The sequence below is a fragment of the Condylura cristata genome, unplaced genomic scaffold (genome assembly GCF_000260355.1).
Source record: "Condylura cristata isolate star-nosed mole 26May11 unplaced genomic scaffold, ConCri1.0 scaffold00006, whole genome shotgun sequence".
NCBI classification, from domain to species: Eukaryota; Metazoa; Chordata; class Mammalia; order Eulipotyphla; family Talpidae; genus Condylura; species Condylura cristata.
In genome coordinates this window covers 54,479,174-54,503,601 of record NW_004567107.1, presented here as the reverse complement: position 1 = coordinate 54,503,601, position 24,428 = coordinate 54,479,174, and the positions used below count along the sequence as shown (strand labels likewise).

Genomic DNA, 24,428 nt, shown 5'->3' with positions numbered 1-24,428 from the left:
ACCCTGATCCATTTTTTTTTTCTTGCAGACCTCCACTTAAATGTCACCTCCTCAGAGGAACACTAATTGAAAATAAAAAAGAGCTCCCCAGTCTCCTCACATCAGTGTGCTTTATTTCATCAAAGCATCAACTACTCAGTACTTCCTTTCTCAATATTTTCTTGTTTGCATATTCCCCTTCTCCTCCCCTGCCTCTTTGCTCTCCCTGCTTCCCCACAGTGGGTATCAGTAAGACAGTTCAGTAAGAGGAGAGTCACATTAGCTGTGCTCACTGCTCCGTGGCAAGTCCCTACAATGAAACCTGTGCTCATAGGACAGTGCCTGGCTGGACTGGAGAATAGAACTCCCCCTTATTTTTGCATGATGACATCGTGTCTGTTGAGTTGAATAAATTAGGCTAATATTGAGGAAAAAATATTTGTATTAATGAGAAAATAGAATACAATTTCAAGTGAAGACATTAAGTTCCCTTTTTTCCCCTCTAAAAAAATGCAGCACCAGTCTTCACATCGCTACACAAGAGTAAAATTTGGGGTAAATATTTGATGCTAAAGGGCTGTCTCAAGGATTGTTTTCTGCGATACCCAGAAACCATTAGGTAATTATTTTAAAAAATGAGATCCACAATGACCTTTAATGTCTTTGATTAAATGATAAAAACACACAGAGGAGCTATGTTTCAGATGACACGCAGAAATTAACACACAGTTGTCAAGTGCTGAGTGGTTCTTAGTTACTCCTTTAGAAGATCATTTTTCATGTAGTTAATGTTGCTTTTCTAGATGGACCTTTTGAAAGACAGTATTCTGAAAAACATTTTCCCAAACCTTAACTAAAAAATCCAAACAAACAAACAAAAAAACATAACCATTCTTAAGATAGAATTTGCAGGATTTTTTTCAGTTGAGTAATTCCAGGTAAAACATGTAAGTCATTCTCTGGGTTGAACTCTCTCTAGAGATGAAGTTTTACTATTTCCTATCAAACTAGCCTAGGTATATACTTTTCCACTAGGCCAAGCATTTGAATAATCCCATATATTTATTGATACGAAGGGAACTTTGGGTAGATTGGTGACAGATATAAGTTGAGGATTTATATTTAATATCTTCTTTTTAAAAGATTTATTCATTCATACAGAACTGGGGTACAAGCCAGAGGTGCAGGGGTGGTGAGAGGCTTCACCAGAGACCAAATGGGGAACAGAACAGGCAGATTAATGAAGTGCACTGCTGTGGGGAATAGCAGGCAGGTCAGGAAAGGTCTGCCATGCCATGTGGATCACCTCTTGGGCTGGTGATCAAACTCTCATTGAAGCGGCTACAAGTAGCTTGACATGCCACCAGGGAAGGCCTAGATTTAATATTTTCTAACAATTCATATTATCCGATTTTTAGACAATTTCTGTATTTATGTGTTTCTGGGAGAATGGATTGTCAGTCTTATTTTAATTTGCAGTTATATTCCCTCATGATAAATATATTGATTTAACCACAGCTAGATGGGTTTTACTAATTCTAATGATAAAATTCTTCCCCAAACTAAACATGTACATATGATAACTCCCCTTGACCCACACATGTTTTTTCTTCCCCTCTGAATAGAGGTTAGAAATATTCTCTGACTTAAGTAGATTCCAAGTTACTAATAAATGAAGTCATTTTTGGGTGTCATGACTAAGAATTTTTCAGTATGGCTAATTTGAAGTCTTGAACTCTCATTCCAAATCTTGGAGTTTTCTTTACCATTCCAAAATTAAATGATCCTATTTTGACCCACTTAAATTGATGAGAATTTCTGGGTCTTCTGAGTTTTATCCATATTATCTATTTATTTCCTCACGGCTCCCAGCATTTTTCCTTATACTGACTATTCCATAATGCTTTTTCACTTACTACACCATCACTCAATACTTTCTGCTTGCCATATAAACCTTGCTTCTGTCTCTTCCTTTAATCCCATAATAAAGGTATGTTTCATTAGTTCAATCTCAATTTCATAAGTAGTAGGCTGAGTTCAGAGGTGAGAAGAGATACTACCTTAATCCAGGAAAGTACAGAATTTAATTGGGATGAGGATGAGGTTAATAATAGTACATATACATTAGAAGTAGCTACTATGATGATATGAGAAAAAAGGATAAACCTATAGAAAGGAAACTTCCATTTTTGTTTTTGAAGTTTGGGAAAGGACTCTCCAGAGGAAGCTCTATTTGAGTTGGTCCTTGAGTGGTGAGTCCTGAAGAGGTGGAGGAATGTACATTATCTTCCTAGCTAAATAGTTGTATCTAGCTTATTTCTTCAAAACTTTATGAAATTTAATTTATTATCTTGTGCGGTCACATTTCTTTATCACATAGGAAACAAGAAAGTTTTTAGCATGACATTCATATTTGAAAAGTCAATATGCTAAAAACAATTCAAAAATATAACTCAAAGTTCCCTAGTGTTATCTTTAACCCTTTTGCAGGGAAATGGAAGAAGTGACACAAAGAGGAAACAGTTCGATGTTTAGAAATACTCAAATTTGAAATGTGCTAAGATTGAAGCAGTGGTGGTGGTGTGTATGTGTGTCTATGCTTTCAAAGGCAGACTGTTGATTTTTGTTCTTTTTAAAATGTCACAAGTGTTCATTTTATTTTTGTTGAGTTTCATCAGCTCTGTCTATACCTTTGTGATCAGTCCATTGTCATTAGTATTGTGTGCAAATATTTTCTCCCATTGGGGTGTCTCTTTCAGTGGGCGTCTCTTTGTTTTGTATAGTGTCTCTTTTGCTGTACAGAAGCTCTTTAACTTATAGTCCCAGCTGTTTATCCTTGCCTTTACTATCCTTGCTTTGGGTGATTTATCTTTAAAGATGTTATTGAGGTGTGTGTCATGTAGCATTTCACCCATCTTTTCTTCTAGATATTTCATGGTTTCGTGTCTTATGTCTATTTCAAGTTGGTTTTTGTGCATGGTGTGAGGTAGTAATCTAGCTTCATTTTTTTGCATGTAGCAGCCCAGTTTTCCCAGCACCATGTGTTGAACAAACTTTCTTTGTTCCATTGTATATTCTTTGCTCCTTTGTCAAAAATTAGCTGCCATAGACCTGTAGGCAGGTCTGGGTTTTCTATTCAAATCCACTGGTCTGTATGTCTATTCTTGTTCTAGTACCATGCAGTTTTGATTATTGTGGCTTTGTAGTATAGCTTGAAATCTGGCAGTGTGAAGTCTCCATTCTTTTTCATTTTAGTCAGGAGAGTTTTGGCTCTTTGAGGTTTTTTTTGTTGTTCCATATATATCTCAATATTTATTCTATTTCTTTGAAGAATGTCATTGAGATATTTATTGGAATAGCATTAAATTTGTATATTGCTTTTGGTAGGATGGCCATTTTACTGACATTAATTCTTCCAATCCATGAGCAGGGGATGTCTTTCCATTTCTTTGTGTCTTGTATTTCTTTTAACAATGTCTTGTAATTTTCTTTGTATAGGTCTTTTACCTCTTTTGTTAGGTTTATTCCCAAGTATTGATTCTTTCTGTTTCAATTGTAAAGAGGATGGTTTTGCTGATTTCCACTTCTTCATCAAAAAATGGGTGAAGAGCTAAAAAGAGGAAATGCAGATGGCCAACAGGCATATAAGGGGAATGCAAATTAAGACCACAATGAGATACCATCTCACATCAGTGAGAATGGCACACATTAAAACACCTAGCAACAACAAATGTTGGTGAGGATGTGGGGAAAATGGAACTTACCTACACTGCTGGTAGGAATGCAAACCGATCCAACCACTACAGAAAGCTGTTTGGAGGCTTCTCAAACTGCTAAAAATGGAGCTTCTGTATGAACCACCAATCCCACTCCTAGGTATCTACTCAGTGGACACAAAAACACTGATTCAAAAGGACACCTGCACCCTGATGTTTATTGCTGCTCTATTTACAATAGGGAAGATGTGGAATCAACCCAAAAGCCCAAAAATAATTGACAGGATTAAAAAGATGTGGTATATATACACAGTGGAGTATTACTCAGCAGTCAAAAAAGATAAGCTCATGCCTTTGCAGCAACATGGATGGAGCTAGAAGGGATCACCTTAGTGAAATAAACCAGAAAGAAAAAGGAAAATACCATATGGCTTCACACATGGTAGGAGTGTTGGGGATCCAAAAAAAAAGCAATTATAATAAAGTAAAGACAAACAACAACTGTAAACCAGAGACATTCTATGGGGCTGGAGAAGGGAATAGGTTCACACTGGGATGGAAAAAGTGCATGTGACTGTTATGATAGCACATGGGTGAATTGGTGGGTAGAAGTCCACTGGGTTGACAACTGAGATGAAAAAAAATGCACAAAATGAAGAATGATGTAAAAAAAAAAGTATAAAAGTATAAAAGGCTACCAGTATAAAAGGCTTTGCAATGCTTATTAGCAGTACAGTGCTCATTCTGTTACATGTTAGCCCTGGACTTCCAAATGTTCTACAGAACAGTTGTGGACCAAGAGATAGACCATATAGTACCCTTTTTGACTGTCCTTGGCAGGAAGGGAAGAAGTCCAAAGTGCTCAAGCTGGAAGGAGCTTTGGCATAAAGCAGTGATAGTAACTAGTTTGGGTAGAGTTTGATGTGTTTCCTTCCTGAGGGCTCTGTGAAGTAAATAAAGTAAAACCAATAGTTATCAATGGGTAACTGGACCATATCCTTAGCGAAAGTGTTCTGATGGTGTCTAAGCAAATACACTGGAGAGGGGCTTTGGAGAAGAATCTACCAACCGTTTTCCTCTGGTTTAGGAAAAATCTGTTGCCCAATGATTTAATACACACGCACACACACACATGCATATCTATATATGTATTTATAGATATATAAGATATATATATATCTTACAGAGCTGAAAGATTGTTTATTTTGGGGGGTGTCAAAATTGGATGTGTAGTTAAATTTATTCATTGCATATGTATTATAATTTAGTATGTTAGCATGAGTTTATTCATTTAAGGAGTGTTCATTTATCTGTACTGAACATAGTCTTTCTCTTCTGAAAGAAAGAATATTAGAATCTCAAGTAATAAGAATTTGACATATTCTAGGTTAACCAAACCAAGGTCTTTTTTTCCTTTTCATGAGCTTTTCTTGCTTTTATACATTTTCTGCTCAGTTTCAAAATTAATCATGTTAATGGTCAGTGTAAGCATCACACTACATACTATGTATATGTACTTTTCCGCTATTATTTTGAAAAGTATATTAAGGGGGAGAAAAACTCACTTATAAAAACTTTCATCTATTCCTCTCATGCATGAGGTTTGGGTGTTGGCTGCTGGTAGACCTGCATGTTACATCTGGTTATTTGGACAGAGAGTTTTGAAGCTCTCCTAGTTAGTCTTGGAGTGTAAGGGTAGTGATATGGAAGGAGAGGAGAAGGGAAATGATACTTATTTAAAAATGACGTTGGAGGTCTTCTGGTCTGATTTGTTAACTGTTTTTAAAAATTTGGAACCACCAGCCTTAGGACCAGTTTGATCTTGGATGTTCAGCTTGCAAGAGTAGACTCCTTTGTGGCAATACTTGAATCTCACCAATACTGATTTTTAAAAGTTTTAAGTTTATGTAAGGACTTTGGAAGACAATTTGACTGTCAATTCATCATTGTCCTTGTAAAGTGACTTCTTTAGCAGGGCTAAATTAGTGAAGGGTAGTGGCATGATTGTTAAAGTAATTCAGTTCAGGAACATTTGGTAAGCACCTATTCTTTGATTCACTGTTTAATGCCAAGAGTTACAGATACGAATAATGATGAGTGTTGACCTTAAGGGACTTATTCTAGTGAATGAGTCAAGAGGTGAATGAATGTTACCCACCGACTTGATAAGTGTAAACAGAGAAATCTGGAAGAGTAGCTTCTAAAGGAGCTAACATCTGGAATAGATTTGATAGGAAGAACTTCTAGTGATTTCTCCTAAATTAATACCCAGTTTCAAAAATGAATATTAATCTCCCCATTTTATTGTCACCTAAAAAAACCAGATCACTTTCTAAAGATGAATGTTCCTTCAGTAGCTTCTGAAACTTAACCTTTGTTACATAGACCTTAGGGATTAATTTGATTCTTGAACGGCCTAAAGGGAAGTAAAGGGCTTAGGGTGTTTAGATTTTATAAAGGTTATATAATGGTCACTCATCATCAAAATCATCTAATGAACTAAGGATTCTTAGGTGTTACTGAGTGACATCTCAATGTTCTAATTAGTTTAAAATTAATTGCATTAATTTTAAAGTACTATCCCTATTTTCTAAAATGTTTAATCTCCTGTTTCTTGTTAAGAACAAGGTTAGAAACTCGTGTTAATGATGCTGACTATAAAGTTCTCAAATAAATAAACTACCTCTGCTAATTTGACTTTCTTCAAGTTAGCATCTGCTCAGAAATCTATTCTTCAAATTGGGGTTTGAACTAACAGAGAATAACGCATAGCACTTAGAATTATAAGTCTGTATTGTGTTGCTACTGATTTCTGTCATGTTGTATGTAACATTTTTCCCACTGTTTGCTTCTAATTAAGAATAGAGGGTGCTCAATAGGAGTTGCTCACTGTTATTTATGAAGATAATTGCATTAAAAATAATTGAGGTATGATATGCTGAGACTTCTATGGAATATTAACACATATCAGATCATTTCCTTTAGTGGGTGGGCAAAAAAAAATTCAAGACCTTCAACTATAAGATGTGCTCACTAACAGCTGTTTCCTATAATAGGAGTGATTTGCATGCAGAACAGAGAAAATGAATTATACAATAGGGTGTATAGAGAAACAGCTATAACTTCTCTGGCATGTGCAGCAGCCCACAGAATAAACTTCCTTCAAATGACATTGGCATGATTTATCCCAAACAACCTGGACACTGAGGCTGCTGTTCTGAGAAGGAGCTCTGCAGCCTGGATATGTTGTGGGTGTAATTCTAGCCTTCAAGGAGGGATGGAATGTGGGGGAGCCCGTTGCTTTCAGGGGCCCACCCCTACCAGTTTCAGGGTATTTGAATATTCATGTCAGGTTGGCAGGTGGTCAGTGGACATAGGATTGAAGCCATCCTGAGTTCTTCTGCTGTTTCAGTTTATAGTAGGAAAATGTAGTAGTGTAAGGTCAGGTGAGATGTCTCATTTCTGATTTCCTTCTGATGTCAGTTTGGAGGAGTTTTTCCTAACATGGGCTAAAGAAAACTGCCAAGTATTAAAGTCCTACATTTAGTTTACTCTTTGTCACCATATTTGTACTCATGAAATGTCTGACCAGTTTTCATGTACATCATCATCTGTTAAAAGAGATGTTTCACACTTAGTTTCTTCATATCTGCTTAGATCACGATGGTCATGTTTACAGATGTGTAGATGGTGTTTCCCTTTTCTTTTTTAAGATTTATTTATTTATGCATACAGTACTTGGGGTACAGGTCAGAGGTGCAGGGACGGTAAGAGGATTCACCAGAGACAGAGTGGGGAGCAGAACAGGCAAATTGATGAAGTACACTGCTGAGAGAAGCAATGGGTGAGACAGGAGAGGTCTGCTGTGCCATGTGGGTCATCTCCCTGCTGGGGATCAAACTCTGCTGAAGTGGCTTTGGCTAGCTTTGAAGTGCTGTGCTTTAACCCATTGTGCCACCAGGGAGAACCCTGTTCTTTCTTTTAAACAGAAAGAAATGCGAGCTGTCTAGAGAGTCCTTACTTTAGGGCTATTGACCTGAGTCTTCTCCTTTAAATCTAGACTGCTTTACTTGCTGCTCCTTCTATTTTCAGTTGAAAAAGTTCTATGACTATTGGGTATTTTTAAAAATATTTTATTTTTACATCATTTTGTGCCTTTTTTTCATCTCAGCTGTAATCCCCATGGACTTCCCATCACTAAATCACCCATGTGCTATCACCATAGTCCAGTGCATTTCCTTCCCTCCCACTTTTTTGATCCCATTTCCCACTTCACCCCCACAAAAACATCTCTGGTCTATAGTTGTTCATTATTATTATTATTTTCTCGCCTGGTCTGTTATAGTCCTGCTATGAGTGAAACGATCCAGTATTTTTCCTTTTCTTTCTTGATTATTTCACTAAGCATGATCTTTTCCAGCTCTATTCATGTTGCTGCAAAAGGCATGTGCTTATTTTTTTTTTGGTTGCTGAGTAATATTCCACTGTGTATATGTACCACATCTTTTTAATCCAGTCATCTACTTTTGGGCATTTGGGCTGTTTCCAGGTCTTTCTAATTGTAAATAAAGCAGCAATAAACATGGGGGTGCAGTTATCTTTTTGAATCAGTGTTTTTGTGTTTTTTGGATAGATAACTAGGAGTGGGATTGCTGAGTATTCATAATAGAAGCTCCATGTTTAGCAGTTTGAGGAAACTCCAAAGAGTTTTCCATAGTGGTTGTGACTATTGGGTATTTTATGGGCTAGAGTTCTTGCTTCATCATAGCCACTTATTGAGAACTTACACATGCCAAAATCTGTGCTTTATCTTTTCCATACGTCATCCTGTTTAATCCTCACACTGTCTGGAAGAGGAATCTAATGTTCAGAGACAGGAGTAATTTTGCAGATAACCTTGCTAGTCTGAGGCTGGGCTCAGATGGGCACCCAGGTGTTTGGGTGACATAATTTGAATCCTAATGATCTCTATTTTCTTCAGGTAAATAGAATGTTTAAGGAATGAAAGGAAATTGCAGAATAGATTTCTGAGCAGATGGTAATTAGAACTCAGTTGAGTGTCTAACCAGTGAATCAGACAGTTGATGCTTTGAGATGGTCAAAGAAGAGATAGTAGTACTATATAGTTTGGAAAGATCTTGTAAAGAAATTGGGGTTTGAACTAGCAGAATATAATGCATAGCACTAGGTGTGATAAAAGGGGTAACAAAAAGGGCACTGGTGGGAAAGGCTGTGCATACTGGGGGGAATTGATGCCTTTGAGTGAAGCACAGCAGCTTTGGTGGATCACAAAGTAGGACGGCTGAAAAAAATAGGCTGGAGTTTTGCTGAAGAAGACTTGGGTTATCTCCTGATATAGTTTTGACAATGTGTACAGTTTTACTCCTTTGTCATACTAACAAGTGCACTCTCACCTGGAATAATTTCAGTGGACTTGTGACAAGCTTGATTGACTGGAAATTGCAGTGGGATGCAAGTTAGCCTCCCAAGAGCTTACCTAATGTTCCCACATAAAAATGACAAAAGCCTTTGCATTGCTTACATATTTTTATGATGTGAATAAATTTTAAGTGGGTTTACTTTTTTGTATTTGTACGGTATTTTAATAAACATTCTTTCGGATGAAAGAGAGGAACAGTGAGTATTAGTGGGGCCAATAACTTTGGGCAACTGTGGGATTGGGGTTTTCTAAGCAAGAAAGGTAGTCCTGCCAGCCTTTAGCTTGGAAACCCTTCCTCCAGCAAAGTGATTTAGGAGTGGGGTGATTCACATCAAAGACTAGATACATTTAGTATTTTGTGAAGAAATGCATAGATGTTTCTGTGTTTTCAGTTTCTCTGAAACTTTAGGAGAGTGTGGTAACCCTGAAGACAAATCGCTAACAATCATGGTTGGTGGTGATGAACTACCCATCTTCAAGATTCAAATAAATAATTTATATATTTGCCTCATGTGGTATAAAAAATAGAAAAAAAGATTTAGATGGGGGCGTGGCAAAGGGCTATGAAAACTGAGGGTGGTCTAGGTGGTAGAACTGGGTTTTCTTTCTTTCTTTAAGAAAGAATATATTTTTGTCTATTATTTTCAACTTACCTCTTTTCTCTTTTAATATTGCAGTGTGCAAAGACCCACCTTACAAAGTAGAAGAATCTGGGTATGCTGGTTTCATTTTGCCAATTGAGGTTTATTTTAAAAACAAGGTATGTAATCTTTATCTATTAATGTTTGCCTAGAAAATCCTCTTTTAGCCAAATGATGTTTAAATTAATCTGGATTCATAAGTACTTTTATTGCTAGGTGATGTAAAAATAAAAGTTATATTTTTCTCAGGAATTTTGGTTACCTTTAATTATAGAGGAGTGGCTAGCAGAAGATAATTTCAATTAAATAAAGTCAGATTATGTAGAATTCACTAAATATTTCTTGTAAAAGAATAATTACCATTTTGAAAAAGTGGATTAATATGTTTGTAAAATAGAAATAATAAATTATGTTTTTTCAGTAATATGCTTTTTACTCATTTTCCTATTTCTAGAATTTTGGGGACCTCCAAAGAACAGTCCCTCATCTTTCATTGACACACTTGCTGCTCATATCCATTAGTATCAAAATGAGATATTATGGGTTCTACTGCATTTAAAAGTTTTCAATAATGTATATGTGGCAGAACATATAAGCTATATAATATTGAACAATTGTTCAACATCAGTAAGTTTCACTTTTCATTGTAAAATGCAGATAGGAAAAGAGTTATTGCTCATGGCAGCTTAGAGAGGATTGGATAAAACAAATCAGTGTATTTTGAAAATGCCACATTTATAAGTAAGCACTTAATAAACACTCACTATCAACATACTTTCTAAAAGTTGCTCCCAATTGAAATAAATACCTATTTGTATTAAAGGAACGGAGTAAATTAAAAGTCATGTCACCCAAACAAGTACTTGATAAAATGTTGTCTGTGGACAACAGGATCATTATCACCTAAGAGCTGTTTAGAAATGAGTTTTACTGTAAGCCAGTGTAAACTCAGAAAAAAAGGAGCAAATAATGCATTATAAAAAATTAATAAGCATTACTTATAAATCATGAAGAAAAAAATATCAGAGAAAGAACTGAGATTGGCAAGCTCCACCCCAGAACTAAATCAGAACCTTGGAGGTGAGGCTTAGAACTGCTCATTTACAATCCTTCCAGGTTTTTCTCAGAAAAGTGTGAGAACCACAGATAAGTCAGTCTTCAATGTCCGATGGCTTTCATTGGCACAGTATCCTGGTGACTATTCTCAATGTATAGAAGGCCCCGCCTTTAATTAAAAAAAATCTTTATCATTAAGGGATAATTCACTTCCAATTTAACTGTAATAAACCTACTTATAGATTAGGTTTAGATGCAGGAGTGGGATAGATTTTATTTTCCACATTTCTTGTTTCTTTCTGAGCCTGTCTCTTCACACACCACATTCTTGCTACTACCAGCTCCCTCCCAACCTGTTACCCTATTACCTTTATAAAAAGTTATATTTTATAAGTCTATTTGGCAGTAATCTATTTCTGTGGAGCTAAATATTTTAATGCTTACTCTGTCCCTGGAATTCCACTGAACCCCTTAAATATGTTATTTCATTCTGTAGGTTTATAAGAAGTTTTGAGGGGTAAGTAATATTATTCTTACTTTGCAAGAAAGGAGACTGAGTCATAGAGAAGTTGAACAGCTCATCTAAGGTCAAACACATGTGGAAATAGTTCAAACCACATACTCAATGTAGATATTTTTATTAGTCAATCTCTTAAATTCTGTTTCTTATGAGTAATAGCTCTTGGCTTACTTTTCTCAGCAGTGATATCACTGAATTCATGATTTTCATCAGGCAGTTCACTGGGTGTGCATTTATGTAATATGCTTTTACATTGATCTGTTGATTTTCTTTTTGTCTCATTTCAAGCTTTATTTTCTTTAAAACACTAAGTTGTAGCTCTTTGCCTCCTTCATTGAAAAATTGAGATATAATTTATATACCATAAAACTATTTTAAAGTGTACAACTTGGGGTGTCAATATAATGTGTCACCACCACCACTAATTCTAAGACATTTTTATTACCCTACAAAGGAACACTATACCTATTGCAACTGCAGAAGCTCTTAGTTCTCTTAGCATTGAACTTCTTTTCTCTATGGGGTTTTCTGTTCCTGTCACTCCAGATACATAGAATCATACAATAGGGAGTTTTATGTGTTGGATATCTTTTCACTTAAAACTTAGCATGTTTTAAAAGTTCATTCATTTTATAGGATGTGTTAATACTTACTCCTTTTTATGATATTTTTATGCTCTTCCTTTTACATACATAACATTTTGTTTATTCATTTATAAAATTTAATGGGCATTTGGCTTGTTTACACTTTTGGCTGTTCTGAATAGTGCTGCTGTGAATACACATATACAAGTTTTTGTGTGATATGTTTTCAACTTTCCTGGTTATTTATCTAGCTGATGTTTTGTGGTTAATGATAACTTTATGTTTAACTTTTGAAGAACTGTCAAGCTGTTCCCTCAATGACTGCACTGGTATTGAAAGCAACATAGGAAGGTTCCAGTTTCTCATTTCTTTTTGACCATAGGTATTGTGAAGAAGTGGTATCTCCTTTCAGTTTGATTTGTGTTTGCTTGATCACCTAGGCTATTGAGCATCTTTTCGTAACTTATAGTTCATTTATTTTCTTTGGAAAAATGACTGTTCATATCCTTGGCCAATTTTTGACATATTGTTACATCTTGTAAATGATTGTATCCATGGAAGGGGTTTAGGGCCTATCTCCTTACCTCTCCTTTCTTCCCCTTCAATATCATAAAATATCCTTCTTGTCATACTCTTCATATCTTGTGTTTTATTTTATTTAGGCATGCCACAGTCCTATAAAAAGTGTTGAAGCTTTTAGGACAGAAAAAGGTCTTGGCCCAAAGAAATTAGGGCTTCGTCTATTATACGATCCTATGAGAGCCCATACTGGTTTTACTACTTTACTCCCATCACCAAAGTTAATATGACATTGCATTGGCATCACTGTGGAAAACAGTGCTCCAGTGAGAGATCTTCCATCCATTGTTTTTTTAACTTTTCTGGTTATTTTTACAAAACTTCAGTTGAGCAGAGAAATATTTTCTGAATTGCTCACTTTTCTTTACAGATAATGGGCTCTCACTGTAGATAAGATTTTAAAGGAGCACAAATGAAGGATGAAGAGGCAGCGTGTGTTGCCCAAATGTGTGTACTACAAATTCAGTCTTCTCATACTTATGAGTGAAAGTATTGTTTGTTTCTTTTGTGAGGAATTTTAATTTCTTAGGATATGAAAAAAGATACAGGCATGTAAGATAAAAACAATGACTCCTTTAAGACCATAAAAAAAAAACAAACAACAGACTCTTGGGCTGAGCACTGTAACATAGATTCCATTTAATCTCCAAATTAGCTTATTTCTATTTTTTATTTTTTGATTTTATACTTAACAGTGTCCCCCCCCACCACCACTTATATGCATATATATTAGTATATATAATGAGTATCTATGTGTTTATAATATGCAAAAGTAGGATATACCTAATTGGTCACAAGCAGAAAAATGGATTAGTAAATGGTGAGTTAATAATTCTTAGGATGCTCCATAGCTGTGAATATGGTAACATGGATGTCTCAAGAAAAAGTCACAACATCTTAAATGTTGTAGAAGTGTATATATGTGAATATGATTCATGTATATCATTCACAATGATATCATGTATGATAACATGCACAGTGGTTTTTATAAGCCATGAAGTCAAGAATCAGTGATACCATAGCAACTCATGTGTACAGTAGGGACATGAGTTGAAAGGGCATTGTTTTCTGGGGGAAAGCAATAGAATAGCTTATATTTATAAAATTTCATTTCTTAAAAAAGGTAAAGAAACATGGTTATAATGTTACTGTTGGGTTTAATCTCAATGGAAAGTACACAGATATGTCTTCAGTATTTTCATTAAAATCATAAACTATCACTTTGTCTTCTAATTTAACTTGCTAGAACATCCTAGAGACCAAGGTTTTGTTATCATTCAATGTGGATTTCTGAGCTAGATATATTCCTTGTTTTTCTTCCTATTGAAATGATCCATGGGTAAAAAATTTACTAGGTCTAGGCTGTTGCTCCAGAATGCACACTTTATTCTTTTCACAATTTATTATTTTATTCTGCCCTGGAGTTTGTTCAACTCTGTTTTGAAATAGGATAGTTCATGCAGTAATGGTTTGTGAAAAAGTATTATCCAGAGATTTTGTAGGAACAGAGATTTTGCAGGAGATGTCCGTATGGCATTGGAAGAGTCCTACTCTATGTATTGCGATGCCATCCTGCTCTGGGCCCCATGGCCATTCTTGAACTCTCCTGGCTTCTAATAAGCTTTTAGTTCTGCTCACTTGAGAGTTAAGAGTCAAGAGAGTGTTGAAGTGTCAATGCTTCTTTTAGTTCCAATATGTTTATTCTGCCTTATTTTGTATTTGTGTTCAACAAAGCAAACCTGTCTTTGAGAATCATTTGTGTTTCAGAAACTCTAAACCAACAGACACACTAAAACATAACTGACTATAGCACTTTAGCTTTGAAAGGATCCCTCACTTCTCTCTTTCATGCTGTCCTCAGAAAAAGGACATGAGTAAATGTCAAGGACTGAAACAGAATGAGAAGGGTAATTTAATGTTGCCCAAAACATATTTCCACCTCTAGGAAATTTTCTGCCTTATATGTAGAATAAATGTATGCTTTCTTCTTTGAACTTGGAGAAACATCTTTTCTGAGACATATAGATTGATATAATACTGATGTCTGCCTTCTAAGAATCTAACCTATGAAAGCCTGCCCTCTAATTTAGTTGACTACCACATGACTTTTTTATGATTGCTTTTCTCTTTCTTAAAAAAAAATCTTTAAAAGAAAATTGCACTGCTCAAAAGATAACCACGATGGCCCTTAGTTTGATTTTTTTTTAACTTATTATGGTCTATAAAGTGATGTTACTGCCTTCTTTTCTACTGGTAATTAATTATACTATCAAAACATTTTTCTCTTCAAAAAAGTATGCAGAAGTATACTCCTAGTAAAATATATAGAATAAAACTTGAGTTAGTTCCTTACCTACCCTTTTAATTATTAACTATTAAATAGTCTTTGCTGATTTCTCCCCATGCATTTGCATAGATAAAATTATGTCAACATAGGTATTGGCATGGACACAATATATCATACTTTAATATTGTTCCTTGAGTTGTCTTTTATTCACTTAGCAATTTGCCTTTCCAAATCAGGTTTCATAATTAATTGAGTGGCATTCCACAATAATGAAAGACTCACATACAGATCATACTTTTTTTCTTTTAATTATAAACAATGTTGCCATGAATGTATTCTTTTGCACATATATTGAATATTCCTTTGAAATGATTTTTAAAGTAAAACTTTTAGATCAAGCTTCATATGCATTAAGTATGTGGATAGATATCACCACAATGTTTCCGAAAGGCTTTCAATTTACACAACCAATTACAAGGCAGAAACTGTCATCCTTCTGTCTTTAATCACTTCTACACTTTGTCTAACCCATCTACAATTTAGAGAAAAGGCCGATACTTTACAAAATGATCAGAATTCAATGGGATAATTACATTAATAAAAAAATATGACAGGAGGGACATCTAATTCAGTCTGGATTGGGAGGGTTAGTCAGAATTGCCAGAGGAATTCATACCTTTGTGGGTTCTCAAATGAGTTTAAACTAACGAGGTAAGAGAGGGAGGTATTTTGGAAGGGAAGACGTTTTACTAATGGGGAACACTAGATGTGAAGGTAAAATAAATGAGGTAATATTAAGTAATAGAAAGTGTAAATACTTCAAAACTGTGGAAGGGTAGGTGGTAAGTAAGAAAACAAAGGAAATGCAAAGAAAAGTGTGATGGTGAACCAAGGAAATGGGCTCTCGTTTGATAGAAAGTTCTGAGCCATTAAAGGTTTTTGTATTAATGGAATGGTGTACCGTGTATGTGTGTGTGCGTGCGTGTGCGTGTGCGTGCGTGCGCACGTGCGCACGTTCGCGCTCTATATCTCTTATCGTGGGAGGTAGAATGGAGTATTTCAAAACTAGGAGGAAACTAAGTAGGGGATAAAGAAGGTATAGGAGAATAGTTATGTTGACTAGAAAAAAGGAGATAGATGTGGGAGTTCCTAGGGAGGAAAACTAAATTAAATTTGGAAACAATTTGACCTTACTGAGTAAGGGAGAAGGAAGCTTTATGTATACTTCTTGTGTTTTAACCTCTGAAAACAATTATAATTTCTTTTCGCCAAGAAAAAGAATGTAGGAGAAAAGACTGAAGAATGAGTGAATGAATGAAATCTTCAGTTAAGCTAATGCATGGACTTGATGTTAATGTGGATTCACTTAGTGAAGATGTGAGTACAGTATGGAACACATTTCCATGTCAAGTGAGAGTTAGGCTGGATGAAACTTTCTCCGTGCGAATGCACGTGTTGTTTTGTTGTTGTTGTTGTTGTTTTTTTTTTGGGGGGGTGACTTTGAAAAAAGATAAAAGTTATTTAATGTGAATGAAGAAAGAAGAGAAGTCTATGAAGAAGACAGAAGAAATGCTTTAAATGTGTGGGTGGGTGTGGGGGGGGCAACAGGAGATAATGGTATCCTGATAAAAGAGGGAAGGAGCAAGTTTCGTGCCAGATAAGCAGTAGAAATAAATTAATGAACAAATAAGTGAGTTGGAGAAGTCTTCATGAGAAAGAGGCTGCCATGGATTTGTAGATGATATTTACATACTGACAGTATCAGGTGCTAAGAATTTTGAGTCAGAATAACTACGTTCAAATCACTTCATTTAATCATGTGTTAGTAATATAATAGATTTTTTTAAGGAAACATTTTAAGACTATAAATTTTTAAAAAATATACTAGATAACTTCTTGGGTAGATTTTAAAATGTAGCCTCTCTGAAAAAAAGTAATGCAGTTCCTAAAGATGTTAAACATAGAATTATCATATAACCCAGAAATTCTTCTCCTTGGTATATGTCCAAGAGAAATGAAAATATGTGTCCAAACAAAAGCTTTTATATGACCAGTCATAGCAACATTATTCACAATAACCAAAAAGTTGAAACAACCTACATGTCTATTCATAAATGGATTAACATAACCTGATATATACATGCAATTGACCCACCAAAAGGAACCAAGTATGGAATGCAGAAAATATGCCAGGTGAAAAGACTCCATCACAGGAAGTCCACAGACTGTGTGTCTTCTGTGTGTGCTCCTGTGATTACATGAAATGTCTGAAATAGGCGATTCCACAGAAACAGAAATAGAACTTGCCCAGGGATATAGGGAATGGGTTAGGGACAGGGAATGATTACTGATGAATTTGAGGTTTCCTTTTGGAATGAGGGAAAATGTTCTGAAATTTGATGATTGGTTATGGTCTCTTACTCTATGAATAGACTAAAAATTACTACATTGGATACTTTAAGAGTGACTTTTCTCATTAATGAATTATTTCCCAATAAAGATGTTATTAAAGATGTAAACAGCATCGCTTAAAAAAACAAGATGACAAGTTAATAACAAATTGAAAAAATGATAACTGATCAGAGTTGGTTAATATCCATAGTACATGAGGAATTTTTATAAAACATAGTACAATAAATTCTGAATGACTTAATTTTCTAACTGACCCAAGGAAGTGCATGACAACTAAATGAGATGACTGTTAAAGTTAATGTTATTGTTGTTCTCAGTCTCCATTTTACCTTGAATGCTTAAGAATTACCAAGAGTTGATTAAGTGTTTTGTCACCAAAAATAATGTCTCATGATTAAAATTTTAGGGATCATGAGATTATTGTTTTCTTAGATGTGAGATACTTTTATCCTCCTGGTTCAGAATTCAGAAAATATCTTTTAAAAAAATTTTTTCACAGATAGTTGTTGCCTTTTATACTATGTGTATGCACTAAAGTGATTTGTTGAGAGTACAGTGGTCATTCAGCCATTGTTTTTTACTTTCAAGATTCTGTGATTGTCCCAGTGTAAAGGGAAATAGTAAGAATATGCTATTCTAAGATAAAGCAAAAAGATGGGAGACGCATAGAGAGCAGAGGAGACAAGAGAGACTAGGATTCAAGGGATGCTTCCCAAAGTGAAACCTGAATGGAGAAGGATGAGTAGAGGTTATCTAGATAAAACAGAACATAGAGGAATGAAAATACTCAAATAAGGTAAGGGTAAAACTCCACGCTAACCTACAATGTGTGTGATACCAGAAGCAGCCAACAGCAGTGGGCCATCAGGTGGGTTGGAGAATATGGGCTGCTATGAAGTCAAAAGCCAGATTACAAAATCCCTTATTGTAACATTCAGTTTACATTTTAACCTAATGAGAATTGGGAACTGTTGCCATTTTGATTAAGCAGTGAATTTTTGTTTCATATAGAACATTTTGTGCTGTTAAGAGTATTGAAGATAATTTATCCTGGAATAAGAAGACCTACTAGAGAAGAGAGTTCTTAGTAGTTGGGACAATGAGTAATGGTTTAGAGGATTTATGCAAAAAAAAATTCTAGGGTGCATTCAGGAGAAGGAATGGCAATCCTTGATGTGACATGAAGTAGGGTAGAGTAAGAAAGGGAGGGAATAGCTGTGAGGGTATCTTAGATCTCTAGTTGGATATCTGTGCTGTTATTGTCATGCCATCCAAATGTTGCAGGGAAAAATCATGAGTTTATTCTTTTAGATTTTTCTCTGGCACATGAAACTCACTTATCAGCTATTTCCATTTTGCTTCTTGACATGACAGCTTTTAAATGTTTGTATTTTCTGTTCATTGGGAGGAATAAACCATAGCTTTCTCCATTTCCATTTGTGTCTAACTCTTTCCTCTTTCACTTTTGTAACCTCTAGGAAGAACCTAAGAAAGTCCGCTTTGATTATGACTTATTCCTGCATCTTGAAGGCCATCCACCAGTGAATCACCTCCGCTGTGAAAAGCTGACTTTCAACAACCCCACAGAGGATTTTAGAAGAAAGTTGCTGAAGGCAGGAGGGGTAAGCCACACTGCCTTGTGGAAAGCATTCCCATAGGAAGTTAATTGCTAGTGTGTTCAGTGAGATGATGTTTTGAAAAAGATAAAGTATCATAATGGGTTAGCTGTAGACACATCTGATTTAAGATGAAGAGATAAGCTAATATTTTACGTAGCATGAGTTTGAAATTACACTGTTGGTTAGTCCTTAGTCTACACAGTTCAAAGTTATTTTCAATGAGTGTTGAGGGCCCAAACCAATCCAACAGATGACCCTCAATTAAGAAAAGAACAACATCTGGACTTTCTTATATTGGTTGAGAGAAACTGGGTAAAATTGAAAGTCACATTAAAAATCATGTAAAAATGAGTCCAAATTTTTGTGGTCAAAATTTACAGAAAAGGGGTACTCACCATTCATATTATATATTTGGGTTACTTAAGTATATTTTTGTTTGAACATAGATAGAAGATTTTTTTTTTTTTACTTTATAAATTTCTTGTCCATGTGATTTGGTGAGAATGGGGAAAGATTTTTGCAAACATAAATAAATGGAATATATACTTGCAACTAAGTGAGCTATACAGCTTAGACAAACACTACTGACTGATTGAAATCTACTTAACAGTGGGTGCCATTTGTCTTCACCTCAGGTGGACTTTCTGTGTCATCTTATCTGGGCACTTCAGATGCCATAAAATATTAAAGCATGTTCTCTACTCTAGAATCATGTTCACTCAGTTTTACTGGCAGATTTTTGCTAGTTTTGCATTTATGGACTGATCATTCCATGTAAGCATGTGTAGACATTCCTCAAGATACTCCAGGCCACTGATAAACTTCATCTGAGGATTTTATAGGAAAAGCTGGATTTGATATTATATAGACATTCTTTCCCTTGATGGTGTTATGGACAGCCCTTTGAGAACCTCAGGAAAGCAGTGGACTATCTCTTAATAAATCACCTATGTATATGTAAAGTTGTATGAACAGCTTGGCTTATGTAGTACCTCTGTTTTTTGGCATCCTGTTTGGCTAGGCTCCTATCCTTTCAGTGGAATTACTGACTATTGGAAGCATTGCAGGTCTCTAACACATTACATTTCATACTGTAATTTGTAACAGTAAATAAAGGTTGAGTAGGTATTGGTGGGCTAGATTTGGAAATGAGCCATCATTTATGGTATTTTATGGGGAATGCATCTTAATAAAGAAATGAGATTGTGTAATGTGACTCATTTTAAAGTTAGGGATTTATTATGTATTTATTAAGGAAGTGGTTTTAAAAAAAATACCCTATTTCACTCTTTTTATGAATATCAAGAGCACAGTGTCAATGCTATTTGCCTTTGACTACGCCCTTAAAAATGAAGTGGTCCATTTTATATCCCAATTATTCTCATTATTTTTCTTTTTATGAAGGTGGCATTTATGTTTCTGGTTATTCCTCTTGGGCATGTAGTTAGTAGGTAATTGGAGCATGTGAATTTGAATGCATTAGACTTCTGATAAGGGTCTTAGGATAAAGTAAATATGACACAAGAACTTTTTAAAACAAGCATTTAGTCCCAGAGTATTCATGGGTTTCTTGTGAGCAGTAGGCAAGGGTACAGTCAGTGAGAATGTGGCAGAGTGCAGTGCTATAACTTGATAGAGTCTCTAGGACATGTCTGTCTTCTGCAGCACTCAGCCTTTATCTCAGAATTAGTCTCCTTGAGGGCCCTCCCTAGTGGCCCAATAGGTTAGGACTCAGCACTGCAAGCTGGCTGCAGCTGCTTCAGTGTGAGTTTGATCCCAACACAGGAGGTGATCTACAAGGTGCAGCTGACCTCTCCTGACCCACCCATCGCTCCCTCAATAGTGTATTTCAGAGTTGATCTACCTGTTCTCCCCACTCTGCCTCTGGTGAATCCTCTCACTGCCCCTGCAACTCTGGCCTGTACCCTAAGTTCTGTATGCATGAATAAATAAATCTTTAAAAATAAAAAGAATTAGTCTCCTTGACTGCTAGCTTTCCTTCTTTGTGTTTCTTTAAGTGTTGTGTGAAACCTGCTGATTTTTTTCTATTGGATTGTGTCTTGACAACACTACAATAATATGTTGAAAAGTTAATTATTCAGGCACACCAGTTATTTCACTTAAGTATTTTAAGGGCCTGGTTCCAGTGAATTTCTTAGTAAAATTAAAATTTAAAACTCCACTTGAAATAATAGTCCATAGACTATTAATTTCTTATAACAAGATTAATTATTTATGGGCATGTGCAAATCTGTAGACTAAGTACACTTTTTTTGTCTAAATCTAGACTTTAGGCAACCTTGTACTATTTTTTTTTTTCAAAGATTTATTTATTTATTCATACAGAACTGGGGTACAGGCCAGAGATGCGGAGGGTGAGAGGATTCACCAGAGACAGAGTGGGGAGCAGAACAGGCAGATCGACGAAGTACACTGCTGAGGGGAGCAGCGGGCGAGTCAGGAGAGGTCTGCCACGCCATGTGGTCACCTCCGGGGCAGGCGGGAATCGAACTCATGCGGAAGCGGCTTTAGATTCTCAGTGCTGTGCTTTAACCTGCTGCGCCACCAGGGAGGGCCAACCTTGTACTATTTTTACCAGACATTTAAACATTTATCATTGCCTTAGTAGTCATTCGTTATCATGGTGCTACAAACTTATGAATCATTTTAAAATTTTAGCAATATTTTTTTTCAGCTTTATTGAGATATAATTGACATATTATATTGTGTAAGTTTAAAGGGTACAACTTGTTAATTTGATATACTTATATACTGCAAAATGATTGCTACCATAGCATTAGCTAACACCTGCATAATTGCCATTTCTTTTTTGTGGTGAGAACATTTAAGATTTACTCTCAGAAACTTTCAAGTATATAATTCACTATTATTAACTTTAATCACCATGCTGATCCCAAGAACTTTTTCATTTAAAACTGCAAGTCCATACTCTTTCATATGCATCTCCTTTCCCCCACCCTGACAATTTCCAGTCTTTCTACAAATTTGGACTTTTTTTGATTCTCCATATAAGTGATAATGTGTCATATTTTCTTTGTGTGATTTAGCTTGCTTATCTTTTTTTTTAAAGATTTATTTATTTGTGCATACAGAACTGGGTACAGGCCAGAGGCTCAGGGGTGGCGAGAGGCCTCACCAGAGACAGAGTGGGGAGCAGAACAGGCAGATGACGAAGTACACTGCTGAGGGGAGCAGTGGGTGCGTCAGGAGAGGTCTGCCACGCCATGTGGTCACCTCTGGGGCAGGCGGGAGTCAAACTCATGCCGAAGTGGCTTCACCTTCTTAGTGCTGTGCTTTAACCTGCTGCGCCATCAGGGAGGGCCAGCTTGCTTATCTTAATGCCCTCAAGGCTCTATCCATGTCATCGCAGATGACCAAATCACATTCACATTATATAGTATGTAATTGTACATAATATAGACATTATATATAATATGTATCATTATATGGGATACATACGTACTCCTTTTTATCCATTCATCTGTTGGTGAGCATTTAGTTTTTCCCATATCTTGACTATTTTGAGTAATGTTTTAGTAAACGTGGGAATGCAGATATTTATTGGAAATTGTCCTCCTCCCCCCTCTTTTTTACACATTTCCTTTGGATTTATTGGATTGTTGGATCATTTGGTAATTCTATTTTTAAGATTTGAGGAACTACTATATTGTTTTATAGAGTACAATCTCACTGATCTCCACATTCTCTTCCATACTTGTAATCACTTTTCTTTTAAATGCTAGCCTCTAACAGAAACGAGGTGCTGTCTCATTGTGGTTTGATTTGTGTTTCCCTGACTATTAGAAATACTGAGTCCTTTACATGTACTTGACAGACATCTTGTCATGTTGGAAAAATATCTATGCAGATATTCAATACATTTTAAAACTGGATTATTTTTGTTGTTGAGTTGTTTCAGGTATTTACCTATTTTTGATATTGAATTCATATTAGATACATGACTTTCTCCTACTCGTTTTGCTGATGATTTCTTTTCTTGTGATGTTCTGGCTTCTGTGTGTATTGTGGTTCTGTTTGTTTATTTTTGTTTTTGTGGCCTTTGCTTTTGGTAGCTATTAGAAGTGTTATGTTTATGATTGTTTCTCTTTAGGCAAACTTTTATAAAAACTGGGTTTAGGGGCCCTCCCTTGTGGTGCAACTGGTTAGGACGCAGCACTGCAAGCTAGCCTCACCCCTTCAGTGCTAGTTTGATCCCAGGCCCTGGAGATGACCACATGGCACAGCAATACCTCTCCTGTCTTGCCCGCTGCTCCGCTCAGCAGTGTACTTCACTGATCTGCCTGTCCTGCTCCCAGCTCTTTCTGGTGATTCCACTCACTGCCCCTGCATGTCTGGCCTGTACCCTAATACTATATACATAAATAAATAAATCTTTAAAAAACAACAACAACTGGGTTTTGGAGTAAGAAAGGGAGTACTGTATTCCTCTTTCTATAACATTACCTGTGTGACATAGTTGGGAATGTTCCACCTGTAAAGTAAAAAATTGGTTGCTTCTTCCTATGTGCAGTGTGCAGTGTGTACGTGCAAAAGTGTTATGAGTGGAGTAACTCATTTTGTGGGCAATGTTTTCTTCTCTTTCACTTTTTTTCTTTGAAACCAAAAGTACACAGCATCATTAAAAGTTGAATTTGGCTTTCAAGAAACCAGAAAGGTTGTTTTTAGAGTTGGCAGTATTGTAGAAAAGTACTTTTCAGTTCCTAGAAGAAAATGGTTCCAAAGAACTTTTTGCCAGAAGAATCATGAAAAATAGGAGATTTTTTTCTATTTCATAATCTATAAACCTATAACTACACAACAACTTTTTTTTTTTTTTGCCAGTGGCGCTCTTTTCCTCATTGATTTCTCTTTAACTCTCTCTCACTCTGTCTCTCACATAGCAACTCCTTCTGAACAATGTCAAAGATGTCTTGCTGTATTCCCCCTTCTAAGAAATGCACCCAGTCTTCTGTTGAATAGTTCTCTAATCTTAAGGATAGCTTTGCTTTAAGAGAAAAACAGTTGCAGGAAAGTCATATTTGTATTTATTTTCTGATATTATTAAAATGCAAAATAATTTCATTTATAAAGTTTTCAAAGTAGTTTCCTCAAAATGAGAGATTTCTTTGGAGAGTATTAGGAAAATTGTGAGTTTGGCTTAGAACCTAGGTAAAATCAATCCTGAGATCAGGAAAAGATAATAGATAAGGATCAGAATTTGGAAAAGAATTACTCAAGAGTTTCTAGGAGGATATGGCCTTTATTTTTTTATATAAATTTTGAGATTTATTTATTCTTTGGTTGTGGAGGTAGAGGACAGTGAGCAATAAACTTCTGAGAGTTGTTTCTGTGTCCTAAAATTTTAAGCAAAATGGCCATTTTACCCCTTTGAGAAGCACTCTCAATTCCGTATTTCTATTTTTTCCCATTAGAAAAAAAATGCGTATATTTTTTAAAGATTTATTTACTTATGCATACAGAACTGGAGTACAGGCCAGAGGCGCAGGAGTGGTGAGAGGATTCACCAGAGACAGAGTGGGGAGCAGAACAGACAGGTCAACGAAGTACATTGCT

At 35.7% G+C, this 24,428-nt stretch overlaps 1 protein-coding gene across 1 annotated transcript in view; it reads left to right on the top strand.

The window, feature by feature from the left end:
* MLLT3 (myeloid/lymphoid or mixed-lineage leukemia (trithorax homolog, Drosophila); translocated to, 3) overlaps window positions 1-24,428 on the top strand; it is a 273,129-nt gene that overhangs the window by 146,120 nt on the left and 102,581 nt on the right. The window contains exons 3-4 of the mRNA XM_004677689.2: window positions 9,813-9,895; window positions 18,693-18,836. Coding sequence (XP_004677746.1) covers window positions 9,813-9,895; window positions 18,693-18,836 — 227 coding nt within the window. The remainder of the gene's footprint in view (window positions 1-9,812; window positions 9,896-18,692; window positions 18,837-24,428) is intronic.